This window comes from Marmota monax, unplaced genomic scaffold, assembly GCF_021218885.2.
Source record: "Marmota monax isolate L192 unplaced genomic scaffold, Marmota_monax_Labrador192_F-V1.1 WCK01_AAM20220418_F8-fsc00147, whole genome shotgun sequence".
Lineage (NCBI taxonomy): Eukaryota > Metazoa > Chordata > Mammalia > Rodentia > Sciuridae > Marmota > Marmota monax.
This window is the reverse complement of record NW_026693552.1, coordinates 606011-623606: the sequence shown is the minus strand read 5'-3', so window position 1 is coordinate 623606 and position 17596 is coordinate 606011. Positions and strand designations below refer to the sequence as shown.

At 38.3% G+C, this 17596-nt stretch overlaps 1 protein-coding gene across 2 annotated transcripts in view; it reads right to left on the bottom strand.

Annotated features, from left to right (window-relative positions):
- E2f5 (E2F transcription factor 5) overlaps nt 1-14539 on the bottom strand; it is a 29799-nt gene extending 15260 nt beyond the window's left edge. For both annotated transcript variants that reach the window (XM_046458629.1, XM_046458630.2), the window contains exon 1: nt 14051-14539. In XM_046458629.1, coding sequence (XP_046314585.1) covers nt 14051-14278 — 228 coding nt within the window. In that variant the 5' untranslated portion in view covers nt 14279-14539. The remainder of the gene's footprint in view (nt 1-14050) is intronic.
- Nucleotides 14540-17596: the final 3057 nt, after the last annotated feature.

The window sequence follows — 17596 nt, the reverse complement described above, 5'->3', positions numbered from 1 at the left end:
ACAGATTTTATCTAACTTAATCCTTACAACAGCTTTATCAAGTAGGTGTTTTACTCATTCAATAGGAAAATCAGTAGGCTTTGAATAATTAGAGTAGAGTTTATTAGTAATCATATATTCACAAAACAAATTTGTGGCACTGAATATACAAGTTAAGCAGGTCTGGTCTACAGGAGGTTTCATACACAGAGTGTGTAAAATGGTCTGAAAAAGCAAAAAGATCTTAATTGCCACTTATTTATTCAAAAATAAACAATAGTAAGAAAAAAAGTGCATACATAAGGCTTTGAGACTGTAGCCTACATCTTACAGAATAAGATTAGGACAGTGAAAAAGTTGCATAAAGTAGAAATGTAAAGTATTTTAAAAAGTAGATTAAAAAGTAAATTCTTAGGGCGAGGACAAAAAGGAAAGAGTTCCTGGAGGAGGCCACTGTATTTGCAATGGGTCTGTAGGGCCATTAAATCAACAAGGAAATTAAATACCAAAGAATGAATAACTGTAAGGACACAAAGGCTCCCTCCAGAAGCCGTACTAAGTACATAATAAGTGTTTCAATTCCTTATCAATGCCTCACCCCAAAGGAATCTCTTCTAAAGAACACCTTTCAGTGGTTTTGCTACCACAAATTGCTACTGTACTATTTTTGAAACACATAGCTTTAAATTTTTTTCTAATTTTCATTTCTAATAAACATTGCACAAACTTTTAAAAGTTTATCTTTATTTTTACTGTCTTACTCAAGTCACCAAAGAGTGCTAAAAGAAAAAAAAAATCTTGGTAAAGTGTTTAACTAGGAAAATCATGCTGAACCTTGAAATCTATAATTCACAAAGTCTAGAGACTATCTACATCCTCCATTGCATACTTTGAAAATTCTCTTCCCATAAGTGTTAACTTTCTAAAAAACAGACAAGATTACATGTGCATCTGCTATCCTCCCACTGGTCAGCAGTATAGCATAAAGGGTCATGTACAGAGGCTCTGTGTCAAGCCTGCATGGCCTCGGGCATGCCTCTCAGTGCCTCAATTTCTTCATCTCTAAGAGTACTGTTAAGATACTGTTGTTGCTGTGAGGATTAAATGAGTATAATATTTGAAATACTTAGAAAAAATGCTAGGCACAGAGTAAGCCTTACATTTATGTTATCATCACTATTTTCATCCAATTTCTCAAGTAAAGAATGAGAAAATACTGTTGTGTGAAAGATAAATCTACCTGGGTAAATCTATCCCACTAACTTTAACAAATTCAGATCGCAATCAAGCACAAAGACATGGAAAAAAAAAACTTCTGAAAAGCAAAAATAGATAAAAATGGTGTAATTTTCTACTCAGAGTTCACCCATTTGGAACCTATTTATAACTTTTATATCATTCTTAACCATTGTGGCAACATTCACAGGAGGAAGTACCACCATGAAACTAAGGAGGCACCTGGGCAGCAATCAAGGTTCAAGAGAAAAACCAAAAAAGGGACAAAATAACTCAAAAAGCATACAAAGTTGAGGCTACTGGACATAGCAGTGGCCTAACATATTTTAAAAAATGTTCAGGTTAACATTCACAAATAATTCAAAAAACAATATTCATCATGAAAATCTATCAAAAATTGTGTACAGTATTCTTAGTTTATGAATACAAAGACATGTATGTAATTCATGTTGGGAAATTTTCAAATAGGAACAACTGAATGCTTTTTAATGAGAAATGTTAACAGAGATAAAACTTCAGCTAATCAGACAACTCAGCTATTGACAAAATCTTATTATCTAAAGAGTAAACATGGTTTTAGGATGTGTCAAATTCAAGAATATACTAGTTAGATATGGCATTTAAATAATCTAAAAATATCAAAGGAATCACAGTGAATGTGAACTGACCCAAATTAAACCCAACTTTCATTGTAGTTTCCTGCATAGGCAACAACAGCCTATTTTGAATACAGCCCCCAGGACACACAAACACACACACTCACTCACTGTCAAGCAAATGCACTGTCAAAAATCTCCTTCCTAGGCTGGGGCTGTAGCTCAGTAGTAGAGTGCTTCCCTAGCATGCGATGAGGCACTGGGTTCGATCCTCAGCACCACATAAAAATAAACAAATAAAATAAAGGGATTCTGTCCATCTACAGCTACAAAAAAAAAAAAATTTTTTTAAAATATCCTTCCTTGGGAAGTGTATATCAAATGCATAGAAGAAATAAAAGGGAAAAGAAAGAGATTTGGCTGCCTCAACAATTTAAATATATTACAGAAGAAAATGTAAAGACCATTAATTAAAATATGGACAAGATAGAATTCATGAAAAAAGAAATTATTAGTATTCTTCAAAAGGTTTTCAAACTTTTAATGAGTTAATAAAAGAATAGTAATCAAGGGAATGCAAATTAAAACAGTGACAATAAGTCTACACAGACTTTTACATGAATATTCAGAGCAGTATTCACAACAACCAAGAATCAGAGGTAGCAGGTACATAACCATTGCACAGGAAAAGTGCAGTACTTTCATAAAACAAAATGCCATTTGGGGGTAGAAAGGAACTGCTGGCAGACACAGTTAACACAGATGAAATTCAAAAGATGCTAAGCATGACTCCACTGACACAACACTCTAGAAAAAGAGCAATCCATTTCATGAGAAAGAAAGCATGATTGCCTGGGGCTAAGGATGAGGGTGGAGATTGACTAGGGAGAGGCAACAGATGGACATGTGCCACACCTGTCTGTGGTAGGGCTTATCAAGGTAAACATTTGTCCAAACTCACTGAACCCTACATGGCAGCATACCTCTATAAAGTTGACTAAAAAAACTTGGTATTATATATCACACTTAAAATCTGAAAATATGAAAAATCAGGAAACCCAATATTGATTTGATCTATGTACCATTAATCTTAACAAACACTTTAATATAGTATTTACCAGGTGCCAGGCACTACATGTACCATTAATCTTAACAAACACTTTAATATAGTATTTACCAGGTGCCAGGCACTACTTAAGTGTCTTAGAGTAAAAATGCATTTTAGCAACTTCTACAATAATAACTATGAGGTAGCTATTAATATTGCCCCCATTTTTGCAAATGAGAAACCAGTGCGCAAGGGCACTGACCATGGAAAGGTCAGGACATGAAGTCAGAGTACATGCTCTTAATTCCCATGCCATGATACTTATGGGCTGAGATGGCTGCACATGATCATATGCTGAGCCTGGAGTATCAACTAATAAATATTTTTGTTATACAACAATGAACATCAACGGTCTTAAAATATTTATTAGCCTCAGATCCAGTAATTCTTTAGTACAGATTATCAGAAGTGAAATAATCTCAAATGTTTACAAAAAATGTTTTACGGAATATTACTTTAAAGTCAACACACTACAAAGTTCTGCTGTATCCCCTGCAGCACTTGACTGCTTAAATATTCCCTCCTTCCTAAAATGCACGGTTTCCTGGTCTTGGTGTCACTGTGACCCTTGGGGTTTTTTCTCTTCTGTTTTATTCTCCTTTCCTCTGCTCTCAGCTCCTGTTTCCCAGAGTTCTCTTCTTCTTTACACTAGAAGTTATCTGCTTCACAATAAACCTCATAAACAACCATATCCAAATCAAGTAGGTGGCCCTCATCTTCATCATGAATTTTAAGCCCATAATTCCTACAAGATGCCAGACATTTCTAGGCTGTCCCACTGGTATCTCACACATGTCCAAAATTGAATTTCTCTTTCCTCTTCCATCTTTCCTTTTTCATAACTTGTATATGAAAAACCACTGCCATTCACATGGTTGACCAAGCCAGGGATGGAGCAGTCATCTATGATTTTTCCTATTTTATAGACTTAGCAGCCAAGTTCTGCACTGCAGTAGGGTAAATTAAAAAAAAAAAAAAAAAAAAAATCAATGAAATCTCTCTGCTTCTTATTTCCACTGCCTCTGCCCTAGTTCAGGTTTATAACCTTGCCCGCAATACAATATTCATCCAACTATCATCTGATTTACATCTCAAATGTGCCCACTTCTTTCTCTGGCCTCTGAGATCTACTGCCTTGCTGACTGAGAATGCCCTTTCACATCACTCAATTCATTCTGTTAACAGCAATCCATTCTGTTACGGTTTAGATGTGGTTTGAGTGTGTTCCCCAAAGGCTGGAGTGCTGGAAGCTTGGTCCCCAATGTGTCAGTGTTGGGAGGTGGAACCAAGTAGGAGGATAATTAGGCCACAGGGGTACTACTCTCATGGAACACAGTTATAAAGTGAGGCCATTCCATACACTTAGCCTCTTCTGCATGCAGCCATTTCCATATACACTTCCCTGTCATGTGGGGCAACCTTCAGAACACCAGCACCACACTGTTCAGGCCTTTTAGCTCCCCAGAATCATGAACCAAATAAGTCTCTTTGCTTCATAAAGAACCCAGTCTCAAACTTTTGTTATAGGAACATAAAACATACTAAGATATATTCCCTCAACTATTTGTTGAAAGCTCACAATAGACTAGCTGAGTCAGCAATAGTAACACGCAAGACACAGTTCCTGTTCTCACAGAGCACTTGATCTAGAAGGAAACACAAGCAAGCAAATAAATAAATATATTTTGTGATAAGGGATAGTAGGGAAAATAATAGTCTGCTGAGAAAGAGAATAAATGGGAACTTACTTTAGCCACTTTAGCACAAGGCAAGAATCAGAAATTGTACCTTTATTCATTTTCTATTGCTACTGTCATAAATTACCACAAATTTTAATGCCTTAAAACAACACAAATTTATCATCTTAGAGTTTTATAGATCAGAAGATTGAAATGGTCCTCACTGAGTTGCAATCAATGTACTGGTGAGGTGCAGTTCCCCTCTAGATGTGCTAGGAAGGAAGTTATCTCTATGTTTCCCAGTTTCAGACATGCCACATTCCTTTGCTATGGCCCCTTTCCTCCAACAGTGGTCAGATTGAGTCCCTCTTCAACTCACTGGCTCTGATTCTTCTTTCCTTTTCCACTTTTAAGAACTCCCATGATTACATAAGCCCCACTGAATAACCCAAGAAAATGTAACCACCTTAAAGTCAGCTGGTTAGCAACTTTAACCATAACTTCCATTTGCCATGTAACTGGACATAATCACATGTCCTGGGAATTAGAACATGGAGGTCCTTGAAGAGCCATTATTTCACCTACCAAAGCATCCAAGATGTAACATTTAAATTCACCCAGAGGGTTTAAAGTGGCCAGTTATTTGTGTGTGAGTAGTGTTGGGAAAAGTATAAACGGCAGCCATACCCCAGAGAAAAAACCCCAACATGGCGCCTAAGCACCTCTTCTTCCTACCTTCTTCTTTTCTGCAGTGGCGCGAAAAGTTCCCGCCCGTGTGAACTCTCCCGCCAGCGCCAATAGCCCCAATGAGAACTAATTCCTGGGCTCCGGAGCTGATATCTGAAAGAACTTGCCAATAAACGGGTTGCCTGCCATTTATCTAAACCCTACCATCTCCCCCTTAGTTCTATATAAGCACACTGCTTTTTGCAATAAAATTGGAATTCTCCCGGCGAAGTGTCTTTGCGTGGGGAATTCTTTCAAGTAGAAATGCCTTTCCAAGCAGAAGAGCTTATGCTGTAGCCCTAAGGTGAAGGAGAAGGTAGGGGAGGGCGCTTAAAAGAGAGGCCTAGAAGAGTAGGATGATCTAGAAGATGTATGAGAGGAAGGGCCACAACAGGGAGGGCTGTGTAGGCATTTGGATATTATTCTAACATGATCTCAAGTTTTTGAGTTTTATGTATGTCAATGTCATCTGACTTTTTGAGTCTCTTTGTTCTCAGGTGAGCCTCCAGCTGCTCCCAGAAGCCTTCTAGGGCCCTTGCATCATCAAACTTTTGCTCAGAGAAGTGCTTCCAAAGTCCCACTTTTAGAGTTTTTAAAAGTGTGCAACTCTGAATTTCCAGCTGGGGAAATTGAATTGAACTGGGGCACATATAAGTTAACTCACATCTGTTGAATATGCTGATTAACTTTCCATCGTTACAACAAATAACTCAGATAAATCAACTTATAAAGAGAAATGATTTACTTTGGTTCACAGTTTGGGAAGTTTCAATCCTTGACTGGCTGGCCCTATCACTTTTGGGCCTGTGTTGAGACAGAACATCATGGTGGCAGTGTGTGGTGGAACAAAACTGCAAGGAAGGAGGAGAGGAAGGAAGATGGGGCAAAGAGAAGCAGAAAGAAGAGGAGAATGAGGAGGAGGAGACAGCAAGGAGCAAGGGTCCCAATATCCCCTTCAAGGACTTGCCTTCAACATATGGAAGATGTCCCACTAGGAAGATATACCTATTAAAGTTTCCTCCACCTCCACCTCCACAAGTGCCAAGTTGAAAACTAAGCGAGCCCTTAACACTGGCCTTTGAGGGACATTTAAGATCCAAATTATTACACTGGATTAAGGAGGGAAAAAAAAGCCTAGCAACAATTTACATACATACCTAGAATTGATTCTATAATTAATATAATTAATGGTTAATTCTAAATAATAAGATAGCTTGAATTGTAAAAGTATTAAAATTATGTTTATAATTTGGCAAGATAAAGCTGATCTCCATTATAAAAAGGTATAAGAAATTGAAGAAATATTAAAAATAGTTGAACATGGTTCTCTGGGTAGTGGCATCCTAGGTCATTTTTATTCAAGAATTTATTAACCTTTTACCACTTTTCTAATATTTTATGTTACTTGAGTAAAACTGTATTTTAAGTATAGAAAGAAAAATCATAAAAAAAGATCTCCCGTTCATAAGCACATTAAAATATAAACAGACTCATGGGCTAATTGGGAAAAGTCAGTCTTCACTGGCAAGATCTAAAAAAATGATACAAAAACAAAAAATATTTTAAACAACTTATCATATCAAAGAAATGGCAAAATATAATATAGACACCCAGACAAATATATGTGTAAGTCCATTGATAGGTACCTCTATTCAAATTTCATGGCTTTGTTCACTGATGGGAAATAGCAACATCAAAACCAAAAAATCTCAAAACTAGTGTTGTAAACAGTCAATTTATCTTGTACAGAACTGAAAAAATGAGATAGCTCTGCCCCTCTCTAATAAAGCTGTTTTTTTTTTTTTTTTAAATCAGTCTAAAACTTTGTACTGGATAGACTGTTTGCTTAGCATGGTGGTTCAGGACCTCAGTTCTAACTTCAGATTATAGTGCTGCTCAGTTTCATTTACTGTGGACATCAGGTTAATCACTACCTCTTTTATCCCCAATTTCCTAATCAGCACAATGGAGGTATCCTTCAGTTTTACCTCTGGGAGTAAATAAACTCACAGGAAGAAAGTACTTGGCACAGTACCAGTTACTCAGCATTGGGTATGAGTAGTCATTTTTGTTAATCTTGCAGAGCTTTAGTTTTCTGAGAACTTTTTTTCTATTGAGCCAACTATCTTGTATTAAATAGCTGTCTAATAATTAGACCCTGGAATAGATGTACCCAGATCATCAGCTTTATGTATTTTAATACATTTAATATTTTTTAGTTATAGTTGGACATAATACCTTTATTTTTTTATTTTTATGTGGTGCTGAGGATTGAACCCAGTGCTTTACATGTGCTAGGCGAGCACTCTACCGCTAGGCCACAACCCCGGCCCCTACACTTTACATTTTAAAGCAATTTTAGATTCACAGTAAAGTTGATCAAAAAGTATAGAAAGTTCCCAAATACCCCTTTCTGATGCACAACACAACCTCCCCATGATCAACATTCCCCACCAGAGTGGGACATTTGTCAAAACTTATAAACCTATACTTGACCCATCACCATCACCCAGAGTCCATGGATACTGTACATTCTGTGGGTTTTGACAAATGTATAAGGACATCCACCTGCCATTATACTTTCATACAAAATAGTTTCACTGCCCTAAAAATATTGTTCTCACTCTATTCATCTACCCTCCCCTCTAACCATTGGCAATCACTAATGATTTACTGTCTCTACAGTTTTGCCTTTTATAGAATGTTCCATAGCTGGATCACACAGTTTGTAGCCTTTCTGGACCAAATGCTTTCACTTAGTAATATGCATTTATGTTTCTTCTATATCTTTTCATAACTTGATAGCTCATGTACTTTTCAGCACTGAACATTTAATTGTCTAGATACATCACAGTTTATCCATGCACCTACTGAAAAACATTTTGGTTGCTTCCACATTTTAGCCATTATGAATAAAGCTGCTATAAATATCATGAGCAGCTTTCCATGAACTTTCCAATCCTTTGGGTAAATACAAGGAGCACAATTACTGGATCATATAGTTAAAGTATGTTTAGTTTTTTAAAAGACTACTAATTTTTGCTGGGTATGGTGGCACACACTTGTAATCTCATCTTCTCAGGAGGCTGACATAAGAGGATCTCAAATTCAAGGCCAGCTTGGGCAACTTAGCAAGATCCTCTTTCAAAATAAAAAGAAGGGGCTCCGAATGTAGAACACTTGTCTATCATGTGTGAGGCCCTCCCTGATTTCAATCCCAACACCACCAAAAAAAAGAGAAAGAGAAAGAGTGGGGGGAGGGAGGAGGGAGAGGGGAGAAACCAAACCAATCTATATTGGGACATCACCTTTGGTGTATTCCCATCAGCAGTGAATAAGAGTTCCTTGTCAGCATGTGGCGTTCTCAGTGTTTTAGATTTTTATCATTCTAATAGGTATATAATGGTATTTCATTGTTCGTTTCTTATATATATGTGTATTTAATTGTGGTAAAATACACATAACATGAAATTTATTATCTTGCTCACTTAAAGTGTAAGAGATGAGTAGCATTAAGTACACTCACATTGTTGTACAACCAGTCTCCAGAACACTTCATTCTGCTAAACTCTGTCCAAGAGCAAAGTGTTGACCACTTTGTTTTCTTCTGAAACTCTTTCTTTGGCTTACAGATAGTCACCTTCACATTGTGTGGAAACATTCCTGGTATCTTCCAGTATGTCCAATATTTCCCCTTCTCATAAGGACACCAATCAGATTTGATTAGGGCCCATCCTAATGGCTTCATTTAACTTATTCATCTTCTTAAGATCTTATCTCAAAATACAGATGTATTTTTGAGGAACTGAGAGTTAGGATTTCAAACATGAATTCTGGAAGCACACACTTCTGCCTAATACCCCTTAAACAACTTCTATTCTCTCCTTTCCCTGGCCATTAGCAACCACTCTTCAACTTTGTTTCTAAGAATAGGTTCTTCATATAAGCAGAATCAACCAGTATTTGTCTCTTTGTGATTGGCTATTTCACTTACCGTAATTCCTCAAGATTCATGTATATTGTTGCATATGTTATGATTTTCTTCTTTCTAAAGCTGAATCATCATTGTATATAATCAACCATTTTGTTTATCCACTTATCCACTCATGGAGACCTGTGTTGTCCCCACCTTTTGGCTATTATGAAATTATTATAAATATGGGTATACAAATACATGCTGAAGACCCTGCTTCTGATTCTTTTGGTGTATACCCAGGAGTGGAATTGTCCTGAAAATTTTTCAGCAGCACTGAAGTTCTGGCTGTTTACCTCCTGTAGGCATGGGTGAACACTTACTGAAAATCTTTGCTTAGTGTTTTAAACTAAGGCCTTAGGATACGTTTTTTGTTCCTTACAGGGTGTGTGTTACTCAAGTTATCATAAATGGGTATAATTCAGGAACATGTGAGATAAGAAACACCATAAATACTTTATCACATTAACTCAGGTATCATTCAGGCAATTTGTTACTTAGGCAATCACAATAAGAGATAAGCAATCTAGATCATATTTTTATTAAAATGTTGAAGATGATACAAAAAAAGGAAATATAGAAACCCAGTTATAAATTATATTTAAAAGAAATTTTTAAAAATTTCAAAATAGCATGTCAATACTGAGTCATAATTAGCTTAACAGATCTTCAAGTTCTTAGCTGTGAAAAACAGAATCCTAATTTTGTTTGTGAAATAACAGGGAATTTGCCATCCCAACCCTCATTTTCTTTTCTTTTTCTTTTTTTTTTTTTTTTAGTGGTACGGGCATGCATACTAGGCAAGTGCTCTAACACTGAGCTACATTCCCAGCTCAAACCATTATTTTCAATGCAGGAACTCCATTTATCTCCCTCTCCTCTACAAAAGAAGTAAAAAGAATCATGCATTTTTATTTATAAGACAGATCCCATACCCTTACACTCATGAAAACCTAAATTTGTTTTTTAGGACTACTGAAATGTACTATAGAACGGAGAATAATAACAAATGGTCTAACTTCAAATATTAGCTCTCACTTTCTACTTTATGACAGCGGGCAAGTTACTTAACCTATCTCAGCCTACTCAACCTGTTTTATCAGCTAAAAAGTGGGAATATTAGAACTACACTTCCACAGTTATTAAGAGGATAAAATTACATATGGAAGCTGGCTGAGGCAGAAGGATCAAAGCCAGTCTCAGCAATGGCAAGGCGCTAAGCAACTCAGTGAGACCCTGTCTCTAAAACATAAAATACAAAATAGGTCTGGAGATGTGGCTCAGTGGTTGAGTGCCCCCGAGTTCAATTTCTGTTTAACCCCCAAAATTATACATGTAAGTATATGTAAATGTAAGTTTATGTAAAATGCCCAGCACACAGTATGCTTTCAATAAATGTTAACTGCAACAACATAAACTGCAAACCATATAGCCAACATCATATAACTTCTCATCTGACTGGAATGAATTAATAATTACCCCACCTCCACTACTGTAAATTAGAGACTAATTATGAAAAGCAGGTGGGCAGATGATGAATACAATTTTCTCAAATTGCTTCCAATATATTTCTATTCTCTCCTAATTGTTAAATTATGCCAGAATAGCTTTATTAGAATTGATTTGCTTTGCTAAGTAGGCTATGTCCTCAATTGGTTGTTGTTAAAAAAGAAACATAAGATACAGCATTATGTTCTATTCTTTAGTACCACATAAGTCAGAAAAAGAAAAACAGCACCTATGTGGTCTTGAGTATTTTATAAATATCCAAGATATGTGGATTTTTTTTTTTCTTTGGAGTACTGGGGACTGAACTCAAGGCCACTTGGCCACTAAGCCACATTCTCAGACCTATTTTGTACTTTATTTCCAGACAGGTCTCACTGAGTTGCTAAGTGCCTTGCTTTTGCTAAGGATGGCCTTGAACTTGTGATCCTTCTGCCTCAGCCTCCCAAGCCACTGGGATTACAGGTGTGTGCCACTGCACCCAGCTTAGGATATGTGGATATTTATGGTAAGATTAACTTAATTTTTAAAATTTGTACAACTTAAAATTATCAATAGCACCCGGTGCAGGGGTGCATGCCTGTAATCCCAGCTACCAGAGAGATTGAGGTAGTAGGATCCCAAGTTTAAGTCAGACTAAGCAATTTAGCAGGACTGTGTCTCCCCACTCTTAAAAATGGTGGAGAGGGGGGCCTGGAGATAAAGCCCAAGGACAGAGAGCTTGCCTAGCATGGACAAAACCCTATCCAGGAACAAAATAATAATAATAAAAAAATAGTAGTAATAATAATAATAAAATCAATAGCTTATGCTAACATATATACTCACTCCCCAAACAGAATATAAGAAAAAAATCTGTCTTTATAATTTCAAATTAGAGGAAATTTTATAATTGTCTATGTTGGTACATCTTCAACCATGTTATTATCAAAAATGTCTTTATTATGGGCTGGGGTTGTGGTTCAGAGGTAGAGCGCTTGCCTAGTATGTGTGAGGCACTGGGTTCGATCCGCAGTCCCACATTTAAAAAAATAAAGATATTGTGTCCACCTATAACTAAATATATATATATATATATATAAGTCTTTATGATCTTTTAGTATGGTACACAATAAAAAATATCACTGGAAAGACTTCAAAGTAATTTTTACATTGAAAATGTATAAATAAAATGTATGTATTTCTATATGTAATATATATCAAGAATGATATTCAAAATATTTTCTATAAATATAAAGCCATTAATATAATAAGAAATAGTACCACTGCAGAAATGAAATAATGTTGAAATATCACACTCTTTTTCCTATGTACTACTTCTATGACTTGTGTGGAGAAATTATATGGCCACAGATGAAACAGGAGGAAGCCAAAAAACTCAGTCAAGCAAGGGCAAAGTTCCATCAAAATGTGAGGTCAGGGCTGGGGCTGTAGCTCAGTGGTAGAGCACTTACCTCATGTGAGTGAGGCATTGGGTTTGATCCTCAGCACCACATAAAAATAAACAAACAAAATAAAGGCATGCGTCCCTCTACAACTACAAATTTTTTTTTTTTAATGTGAGGCAAGTTGATGGAGAAGCTTAGTCCTCAGAGTTGTTTTATCTGGAAAACCCCAAACTTTCCTGATTTCTTATACAAAAGTCACAGTCTACAGTTGAACTTCTAAAATTTTGAATAGCAGTTTGCAATTTGTTTTGTAACATCCCTGGTTTTCTCTTATAAGCTCGTGGTTTTCTGTGGAATTATTTAAAAGAACCCATTTTAATTCGGCACAATTCAAATACTATAGATACCATAAGGCACTTTTAAGTAAGGAGGAAAGAGGGTGGGGAGGGGATAAAAAAGGTACAGGGAATTTCTCAAGGTGGGAAAAAATTTCAGGAATAACATTTTATAAAAGATAGCAGAAACTAGGAAATGCAAAATATGTTCTAAGTGCTTCATTTGCATAAAGTAGACTAATTCAGGCAATTTAACTCAATAGTCACTTAATGAACACCTAGGGTAGCCAAAGAAAGGGGAGGCTATTCAAAGTCACGCCTCCCTTCTGGCCTACCCTGTAGGAGGGCCCCTAGCAGAAGACAGGGAGTTGATCCCCCCACAGGCTTTGGTCCCAACATCCAGGGAGTATTGGAGGACCTCCAGCTCAGATGCTACTTCCGTTGCTTCAGGGTAACTGGAAGATGGCAGGGTAGGTCAAGCCAGGTGGGTGGTCTGAGCACTTTCCTGGATGCTGGGAACAATCATCCTAGTGAGATCAGATGTAGGGAGTCAAAAGAAGGAATCTGCAGTGATTACTGACTCGTTAGCATTTTTTTGTCGGTTTTTAAAACTTTGCTTCCTGCGCTGACCGAATTTTAATTCAAATCATCCAAATCTCCTTTCCCTGGGCCATGTGGAATCCTTCCAAAGCCTGCCTGGAACGGTTAAATCACTCTGTATGACCGAACAGTTTTTGATGAAATGTTCTTTGAAAAATCTGAACAGCAGCAAAGAGCGAAACACACGTTCTCATAAAACAGGAGAAAGTTTACGACGCACTTCCACCTCTTTTGAGTGAAAGTTATAAAACATCCCCTTTCCATATAATGGCAAATCTTACTTCTAGAAATCTCCAAATCAAGTCACAAGTCAAATATCCCTTCCTGACCGTTAGAATGATGAAAGGAAGTGTACCACAAAGAGGTTTTTTTGTTTTTAATGTTACTTTGATAGTGTTAATGGGGAAGAGTGTGGAAAGAAATTCACTTTCATTTTTTCATGCAGAAGAAGTGGCACAACATATTCTTGAACAACGAGAATAAGGTCCCAATCGGAATCCCCTATTAAAACCAGCGAGTCCCCACAGCAAATCAAGCTCGGTAACTCCGGGCAAAGCACCCGGGTTCCCTGTAAGCCTCTGCCACAGGTGGACGCGGAGCAGTTCTGACACTTGGCCGCCCTCGGGTCCCTGCGTCAGAGACTAGCCACGCGGGCGCGCTCGAGGTCCCGGGCTCTTTGTCGAAAGCGCCGCGCGGCGCCGGACTCTTTTGGTTACGCCACGGGTCCGAGCCATCCAGGTCCCTCATCCCTCCCCCATCCCTAGCATCCAGGGCCCCAGCGCAGGCCACAGGCTCCCACTTTCCGGGCGCCCACTAACCGCGGAGCGCGTCCACAAACGCCGCCCGATCCACGCGCGAGGGGCTGGGCTTCTCCCCAGGCTAAGAGCTCCGAAGTCCGCCCCCATCCCCGCCTCCCGAGCTTACCGCTTTGAGATCCAGGACGCCGTCCTTGGCCTCCTGCAGCAGCGACACGAACTTGGTGGTGAGCAGCCCCAGGCTTTTCTCATGCCTGCTGCTGCCGCCTCCGACGCTCCCGAGCTGCGGCGGCGGTTGCGGAGGCTGCCCCTGGGGAGGCTGAGACTGAGGACGCTGGCCCTGGCCCTGGCCCTGCGGCGTCTGCTGGCCGGAGCTCGCGGGCTCGGCCGCCGCCATCGCGTCCCAGCGCTGGGGTGGTCGGGCCCGCGCGCACCGCGCTCCCCGCCCTGCCCGCGGCCACCTGCCGGGTGGGCTCCGCGGCGCCGCTCCCCCGCCCGCAGAGAGCCGCCCGGAGGGTCGCGGGCTCCTGCAAACAACAGGTGCGCGGCGCCCACCGGACTCGGGGCCGCTCGGCCGCTCCGCCCCCTCCCGAGCCTGGGGAAGCGTGAATGCAGCCCACGACCGAGGGGAGGGGGAGTGGAAACAAGAAGGGGCTGCGAGGGGGTGGGGACCGGAGTTTAAATGGCAGGAAGTGACGCCGCGGCCCGCCGTTGCCTGGAAACGCATTTTTCTGTAGGAGGGAGGAGCGCTCCTGGAGGAAGGGGGGCGACGGCCAGTGGTATATCACACTCGCCGCCTTGCGGTTCGTGAGCAGTTCTGAGGGATAGTGATCTCACGTAACTACACGGGGAGAAAGAAGGGGGAAAAGGAAGGAGAGAAGAAAAACTTCTTTCTGGGCAGAAAGTATGTCTAGCGGCCAAAATTTCTGAGCTGAGAAGTTGGTCGGCTTTTCAGTTTGTAAAACTGCGCGAGATTAGCGGTTGGTCGCTTTCTGTCCTTGGGAGGGTTTGGCAGTCTTTGCTCTTTTCGAATTTTAGCATTATCTGCGAACATTTCAGTGACTTGAATCAAGTGCAAGCTTTTATTCCACAGCTCATCTTTTTAGATTATGATATGGGGAAATGGAATCTTGGAGTTTTAGAATTGGTTTTATCCTCATTCGCAAACTTTTCTAAAACCTGTACTTCACAGATGGAGTAACTGACATGTAGAGGGAAAGATTGTGAATTGCCACAGTTCTTGCTATTAGGTCCTGGATGTATTATTTGAAATATGAAGTAGTTGCTGTTCTTGTGCTTCATTGATATCCTATTATTGATCATACATGAGATCCCACAGATTGAGTAAAGGAAAGGCGCCCCCCCCCCATTTTATTTACAAACACTTGAGAATAAGGAGAAAATTTTCAATGGTTTTTGTCAGAACACTTTGTATAGTTTACATTCAACAAATATTAGCTGAACAAAAACTCTACATGTCAGAAATTAATGAAGGAAGTTTCATGAAAGAAAGATTTTGTTTAATTTTTTTTTAAAAATCTAGCAAAAAAAAAAAAAAAAAGAATCGCTGAAATGAAAGGGGAAACTAACACCACCACTAACTGGCAAAGCTGGACACACCATTTTTAGCAAAAATGTTATGTTTCCCATGCACAAGGCACAGAAATTTAATGATCAGGCAGCCATTATTTCAATCAAGTTACACTATAAACAAAATTTGGGATTAATAATCTGAAATGAAATGTGAAAAATAGTTGATACAGTCACTTTTGAATAATTTATCTGAGAATAGTTGTACTTTGTGATTTAACATTTGCCTAAATCATCAACAATTTTTGTCAATTAGTTTTCTTTTGTTAACCAACAGTGCTTCTTAAGAAGATTTTAATTAATTTAAAGAGGGAACAGTCTGCTTTATTTGCAAGGTCTGGAATTGATAAAAATTGTTATTTTAAAAACAATTTGTGCAGTGTCTCAGTGAACTCAGGCTGCCAAAACTAAGTACCATAAACTGAGGTGGCTTAAATAATAGAATTTTATTTTCTCACAATTCTGGAGGCTGCAAGTCCAAGATCAGGGAACCGTCATGTGATCCTAATTTGCAGATGGTAGTTTTTTGCACTGTGTCTTCATGTAACTGGGAGAGAAGCCCCTTTCAAATTTCTCTTCTTATATGGGAACTAATTCCATTCTGAGGGGGCCATCTTCTGACTTCATCTGACTCTAATTCCTCCCAAAGGCCCTATCTCCAAAAAGCATCACATTGAGCATGTTAAAAGTTTCAACACAGGCTGAGGCAGGAGTATTGCGAGTTCAAAGCCAGCCTCAGCAACCGTAAGGCACTAAAGCAACTCAGTGAGACCTTGTCTCTAAATAAAATACAAAATAGGGCTAGGGATATGGCTCAGTGGTTGAGAGCCCCTGGGTTCAAACCCTGGTACACCCCACCCCCTGCCCCACCAAAAAAAAAGTTTCAACATATGAATTTTGGGGAAGCTTGATTTAGACCATAACATGTACTATTAGTTTAAAATAACGATCTTCATAATTTTGAAAATATATTTTCATGTAATTTCATAAGATTTTCTACAAAGCACCTATTAATAATGCTGATAGGTCACTTGAAAGTTTGCATTGTTATTTGTGTTTTTCACAATTTTTCATTTGCTTAAATTATCCAAGGTTCAAATAGAAAGTTTTCATAAATTGGTAGCCATTTCAGTTAGCCTTCAAAATCTTGTCTGTCGGAGTTGCTAAAAAAATCACACCAGTGGTTCCCAAACTTTAGGGAAAAAACTCATTTCAAGTGTTTGTTACAAGTGCAGATTCTTTTTTATATTTTAGTATTTTTCAGTTGTCAGTGGACCTTTATTTTATTTATTTAAATGCAGTGCTGAGAATCGAACCCAGTGCCTCACACATGATAGGCAATTACTCTACACTGAGCCACAACCCTGACCTACAAATGCATATTCTTAAACACAAATTAGCATTTGATATGAGAATATGATGTGGGAATCTGCATTTTTCATACTTTCAGTTTATGCACAGTATATAGTCATTCTTTGGGAAGCACTTTGTAGCATCATCAAAAACATCTGCTTCCTAAAACTGCTGAAGATAGAGACTGATAATGCAGAAGCTTTTTAAATGTTGCTGGATCTTTTTGAAATTTCTGTTAATAAAATTATTTAATATAATTTTTAAAAATCAGAATACTAATAACCTTTAAGAAAATGCTGTTGGACACTTTTGTAATATATTAATCTGACTCTTATTTCTTTATCCTTTTGACTCTAAAAAAGACAGTTCTCAAAAGTTTATCAGTTATTTGTGTCATTTCTGACAATGGCATAAGAATTCTTCATGTTTTAACAGCAAGCTGTAGGTCATATATTTTTATACTATAGTAGTCCAGTTGAACTAAGTATATGCCATTGGCCTATGGGTTAATAAATGCATGACAATAATTCTTTATTAAATTAAGATTTAATTCACTAGATTAGTAGGGCAGACACTGTGATCTATAATAATATTGTTTATATATTTCTGATTAAATGTTCATTATTTTTATACTAGTGTAACTCCTTAGCTAGTTCAGGATGTGGGTGAGGTTAGGAGACTTACGTATTTTAAAATCAACAAAATGATTTATTAGACCAGATAGTTTGTTGGATTTAGGAATTTCACATATATCATTTTCACAGTGTCCGGG